The sequence below is a fragment of the Eurypyga helias genome, unplaced genomic scaffold, assembly GCF_000690775.1.
Source record: "Eurypyga helias isolate BGI_N326 unplaced genomic scaffold, ASM69077v1 scaffold14057, whole genome shotgun sequence".
Taxonomy (NCBI): domain Eukaryota; kingdom Metazoa; phylum Chordata; class Aves; order Eurypygiformes; family Eurypygidae; genus Eurypyga; species Eurypyga helias.
In genome coordinates this window covers 12398-18544 of record NW_010263750.1, presented here as the reverse complement: position 1 = coordinate 18544, position 6147 = coordinate 12398, and the positions used below count along the sequence as shown (strand labels likewise).

Genomic DNA, 6147 nt, shown 5'->3' with positions numbered 1-6147 from the left:
GTCTTGGAGCCGGCCCGCATTGGCTCTGTCAGACATAGAGGAAGCTTCTAGCAGGGTCTCACAGAAGCCACCACTGCAGGCTCCCCCCACCACTACCAAAACCTTGCCATGTAAACCTAAGGCATTCCACCCCTTGCCACTGTGAATTAAATACATAATAATTATCATTAAAATACACATTCATCACACAATCTACAGTCTTCACAAACTTCACTTACATCAGCAAGAGAACGCCCTGCACCAAAATCAAAATAACATCATCACAACACTCACAGAAGTGGAGAATATACACACACTCCCTGCCTCATCCCTTCATCACAATTACAACAGAAATTCCCAGCAATTATTATGCTTTCCACTCTTCAGCCACGTTCACCCACCAAGCCGCTCTATCACAGAAGGTACAAAAAAGGGTTCGCTGACAAAGAACAGGGAGATCACTCAGCAATTACCATCACAGGCAAAACAGGCTTGACTTGGGGAAATTAATTTATTGTCAGTTAAACAGAGTAGGAGAATGAAAAATAAGAACAAATCTTAAAAACACTTCCCCCTACTTCTCCCTTCTTCCCCAGATCAACTTGATACACGACAACTCTTCCTCCTTCCCCCGAGTGGTGCAGGGGGGATGGAGAATGGGATATGTGGGCCATTGATAACACTTGTTCTCAGCCGCTCCTTCCTCCTCACACCCTTCCCCTGCTCCAGCATGGGGTCCCACCCATGGTTGCGGTCCTCCATAAACTTCTCCAGTGTGTGTCCTTCCTGTGGGCTGCAGTTCTTCATGACCTGCTCCAGTGTGGGTACCCCACAGGTCACAGTGCCTGCCAGAAGACTTGTTCCTCCGTGGGCCATGAGCTTGCTCCAGAAGAGGCTCTCCACAGACTTGTCCTGGTTTCAGCTGGGTTGGAGTTAATTTTATTCCTAGGAGCTGGTACGGTGCTGTGTTTGGGATTTAGTGTGAGAAGAATGTTGGTAACACACTGATGTTTAGCTGTTCCTAAAGAGTGCTTACACTAAGTCAAGGGCTTTCCAGCTTCTCATGCTCTACCGACTGAGAAGGCTGAAGATGCACAAGAAGCTGGGAGGGGGCACAGCCAGGACAGCTGACCTCAACTGGCCAAAGGGACATTCCATACCAGATGATGTCATGTTCAATATACAAACTAGGAGAAAGCTGGCCAGGGGGGCGCTGCTCAGCAATTGGCTAGGCATCAGTCAGCGGGTGGTGAGCAATTGCATTGTTCATCACTTTAGTTCTTATATTCTTTTCTCATTATGATTATGATTATTATATTTTATTTCAATTTTTAAACTGTTCTTAACCCATGAGTTTTTTTACTTTTACTCTTCTAGTTCTCTCGCCTGTCAGGGAGTCGTGGGATGGTATGAGCAGCAGAAAAGACCATGGCTTTGTGTAAGCATGACTCAGATATAGCTGAAACATCCCTGTGTTGTCAGCACTGTTTCCAGCACCAATCCAAAACACAGCCCCATAATAGCTACTATGAAGAAAATTAACTCCATCCCAGCCAAAATCAGCACAGTGTGTCGGGCAGATTAACGAACGACCTTGACATCAGTGTAGGCAGGGTGCTGCTGGCGAGCCCCCAGAGGCAGAGCTGAAGCTGGCGGGTGTGTTTGCATCCAGCGCCACTGCTATCTCTGCATCGCTGTGGTGCTGAAGGTGCCAAATTTGTGGTTATGAGTTAAGAAAGGCATTTTCCAGCTCTTGACACAGGCTGAAAAGTTCATATGGTTTCTACGGTGCCTAAGGTTTGCTAGGCTGCAAACCATGACCCTGCTCTAACTGGGAGGGTTTGGGTCTGCAGTGCCTGTAAGAAGTTTTCTGCTGAGGCTCTGTCCAGAAAAACACAGGTCATGTTTATCTCATGCTGCTACTCACATTTTCCCTCCACCGTAACACTGTTAATCCTGCCTGAGAGGGGGAGGAGTGGGCAGGCAGGAGCAGGGCTGGTGGCCAATTTGCCTTGTTCCTGGGCTTCCTGCTGCTATGCAGGACACAGCCAGCGTCTCCTGACAGGGTGTTTGGTTTTGTTTCTCCCCTGCACACAAGATGCCAGCAGCCTGTGCCACTGCCGTCACTGATGGCCGCTGACGTCTTGTCTCCTCTGTTCAGTGCTTCTCCCGTAGGAAGAGCCTGGGGTGGAGATCAGTGGGCTGCAAGCAGAGGTGCCCTTTGGCATCTCGGGGGACAAAGCCTGACCCCAGGAAGCCTTGGGAAGACACCCGTGCCATGAGTCTAAGGAGCAGGGAGGGCTCCGAGGGGGCTTTGTGCTGCTGTGTCTGTGCCAGCCAGCGCAGGCACCAGAGGATGTCCTGCCTCAGGCTCGGGGCAAAACTCCTCTCTTGCTCAGGCTCACTGAAACGCCTCCCATGAGCACGACGTCTGTGGTGTGAGCATCCCCGTGTCACCCTCAGTCCCAGCTACCGCGTGGGGTGGCTTGTGAGAGGCTCACCCTGCTGCGCTGGGAGATGCCTGGGCATTTCAGAGCTGCCCAGCAGCCTGGGTGCTGCTGGGGCTGCCTGTTCCTTGTGCTCGGGCAGCCCGTCATCTCTGTTTGGGAGATGAGAGGTACGCAACTGCCTAAGGGGACCAATTCCTGTTTGGTTGCCACCTCTTTTTCCACATTGCATGATTCCTGATTAATGTGTTAACATTACTTAATTGCTGGGTAATGAAATTCCTCTGCCACCAACACTGACAGAGGTGTGAGTGCCCTTTTAAATCCGCAAATGGATAATGGACATCCCACTTCAACACTGCCAGTAGCTCCTATGACAATGGAGTTCGAGTCTGGTTTTGGTTTCTGGTTTCGGCTCTTGCAAGAGTTAATACCCATCAGAGCTTGGCTGTCAGTCAGACTGTCATACACATGTGGCTTGACTCGCACATAGAACTTTGACCCAATATCACACTGCCCACCATGATGGCCAAAGCAAGCCACCCACTGCCACATGTGGTATATTTCCCCACCACCCACCACCCCCCCCAGACATCTTCACTGAAAATCCTTGGAGCAGAGGAGAGGCAGCGCGGCTTCCTGCCTCCCAGCCACAGAGACTGCAGAGCAGGGGCTGTAGGCGGGATGGGGGCACCCAGGTGAGGGACAGGGGCACTTCCCAGACACAGTGGGGGAAATTGCAATTCTCTTCCACTGACGTTCATGTAAATGCTCAAAGTGAAAAAGCATACTGATTATTCAGAAGATAAACCTGATATGTTTCCGTTTCTCTAAGTGTCAAGTACAGAGGCTAAACTCATTGGCTTGGGGTTTTACACATCTTTAATATAACAGGTATCACACAGAGGAAAAAGCATTTTGTGACTGCACTGCTACGGTGAGGACCTTGCCTGTGACTTGGCATTGCAGCATAAGCTAAGGTAAGTACTGCTGACATGTATGTGTGAGGCTGTGCCCGCTTCTTAAATGCCTGCGATATAAAGACCTTTTTTTGGCACTTTTCAGACACAGCGTTGGATTATGGAGGGGAACTTGTCATACCTGCTGGACAGAGGCAGCTCCGAGGACACGGTGGTGAGTCACTCCCGGCGGGGTTGCTGCCCTGCAAGTCGAGGCCAGCAGCACATCCGAGGGGTCCGGTTTTGCCTACGGAGACACATCGTACTGTCAGGGACAGTGCGGGTTTAGAAGAAACCAGTGTGATTGTTGCTCTCTGAAAAAACAAAACAAAACAAAACCAAAACCAAACCATGGAGTGAAAATATCTTTGGCTCATGAGACCCTGCTTGTGTTTGTAGTCTATGCTGGAGGGCAGGGGTAGTGCTAGGAGTGTCCTATGGAGGACATCCCGACCAGCAGATGTGCTGCCACCCACCTTCAGCTGTTTGCTGTCACAGGTGCTGCCCAGGGATGCAATGGTTACTTCTGGGGTGCTGCGAGGGGCTGGGGAGCAGGGAAGGGGCACCTCGCTGTTGTTGCTGCTGGTGCATCCTGACAGGTGCCAGGAGAGCAGAGCTGCTGGTATTGAAAGGAAAACCAGCCATCCCTGTTAGCAGAGTAAAGTCTCAGTGGGCATGAGCTGCTGGCAGCAGCAGTTTGTGTTGGCACAGTCCAAGAGAGCAAACCTCCTGCTGGGGAGGAGGGAGGAAGGCATAGAAAGCCCCCTCAGCTCTTTGGCAAGTCTCCCCTTGGGCCAGAGTTGCCATTGCTGATCTCACCTGAGGGTAAGAGAGCATAACCTGGGGGTCCCCATGTGCAGCACCCACTGGTAATCTGTATGTGCTGGTGCTTTTAGGGCTGAAAACCTGCTTCACCTGTGAAGGAATCCTCTGCAAAAGTAACTTGTCCCATGAAGGGCTATTTCTGGCACTCAGCTAACTGGGCACCCCGCATAGAGCCAGTAGGGGTATACTGGTAACCTCTGGTTTACCACCACAGCTGAGTGTTCCTTGATCTCCTCTGCTCAGCTGGTGCAACAACCTCATCATGGATATTGCAGGGGAGGACTGGTCACTCGTGTTCCTTCCTCATTTGTATCCTTCAACATAGGCACAGCTGTTTTGTCCTCATGTGGCTTGGTGTGAGATGACTTTTGTCTAGTATATTTACTAAGAGAGTAATTTGGGATTTGGGCCTTATGAACTTCATTGTCCATGAACAGGTGGATTACATGTCACCGACAGCGAGCTCCTCCGCAGCCTATGAATACTCCTTCTACCCAGAACTGGACATCAGCTGTGATTTTGAAAATATTCCGGCATTTGCGTCTACCTTTTTTCCAGTGCTGTACTCCCTACTGTTCATGATCGGCCTCGTGGGAAATGCTTTGGTCATCTGGGTCCTAACAGTCTTCAAGAAAGTCAGGGCCATGACTGATGTGTATCTGTTGAACCTCGCCATCGCTGACCTACTCTTTGTTTTCTCCCTCCCCTTCTTGGTTCAGTACTCCATCGTGAGCCAGTGGACTTTTGGAAATGCCATGTGTAAAATCATCAGCTCAGCTTACTTCATTGGTTTCTACAGCAGCGCTTTCTTCATAACCATCATGAGCGTCGACAGGTACTTGGCCATTGTGCGGTCTGTCTACGCTCTACGGGTCCGGACGACTGCCCATGGGGTTATCACCAGCCTGGTCCTTTGGGTAGTGGCCATCTTAGCGTCAACACCAGACTTGATTTTCTTCCAGGAAATGAATTACCACAACCAGACTAAGTGCATCCCTCACTATCCTGACAGCAACAATGGCTGGAAGACTTTCAGTAATTTTGAGGTCAATGCTCTGGGGTGGCTGATCCCCGTTGGTGTCCTCATTTTCTGCTACTACAGCATCTTGAAAAACCTGCAGAAGTGCCAAACTCAGAAGAAGTACAAAGCAATGAAACTGGTTTTTATTGTCGTCATTGTGTTCTTCCTCTTCTGGACCCCCGTCAACATTGTGCTTTTTCTGGATTCTCTGCGGAACATGTACATCATCGACGACTGCCACACAAGCCAAAGGCTAGACCTAGCCATGGAGCTGGCCGAGGCACTCTCCTTCGTCCACTGCTGCCTCAACCCCATCATCTATGCCTTCGTGGGTGAGAAGTTCAAGAAGCATCTCTGGGAAGCTTTCAGAAAATACGCATGCTTTCTGTTGATCTGCAAGGACTACAGTGCTTTCAGTGGGCGCAGCCTGGACAAGCACTCCTCTCTGCACACGATGTCCTCACAGTCATCTTTTGTCGGCACTGTCTTATAGAGCTACATGTCAAAACCTTTCCTCCTGAACAGGTGACCTGAGGTTGAGAAATCCTCCCGGAAGGGCATCCACAGGGATGCCCTGTTTGGGCAACCTTTTAGGACAGGAAAATTGGAATTGGCTGCTTGAGCTTGCTTTTATCATGGTTGCCTTTGTGGTCCTTTTTTCATCTTTTTTAGCACCTTCCTCCATTTCCCTTGGCATGTCCTGCCCTGCCTGCTTTGTGAAAGGGAGGTCAAAATCATCAGCAGACTCCCATACTGCCCAAGCAGCTTGTAGAGGTGCCTTAAAAACATTTCTTCCCCCACCCCAGATTCAGTACCGGAAGGTACTGTTTATGTTCCTGAACGTGGGACACTTGGCCGCTCCTTCCCTCGTCTCAGCGGTGTGGGTTGGCTTCGTAGGCAAGGATGGGGCTCACAG

At 50.3% G+C, this 6147-nt stretch overlaps 1 protein-coding gene across 1 annotated transcript; it reads left to right on the top strand.

The window, feature by feature from the left end:
• The first annotated feature begins 3506 nt into the window (after positions 1 to 3506).
• Positions 3507 to 5724, top strand: CCR8 (chemokine (C-C motif) receptor 8). The gene is made up of 2 exons (XM_010156176.1): positions 3507 to 3560; positions 4648 to 5724. The coding sequence occupies exons 1-2, from the start codon at positions 3507 to 3509 to the stop codon at positions 5722 to 5724; spliced, it is 1131 nt and encodes a 376-aa protein (XP_010154478.1).
• The last annotated feature ends 423 nt before the right edge of the window (positions 5725 to 6147 follow it).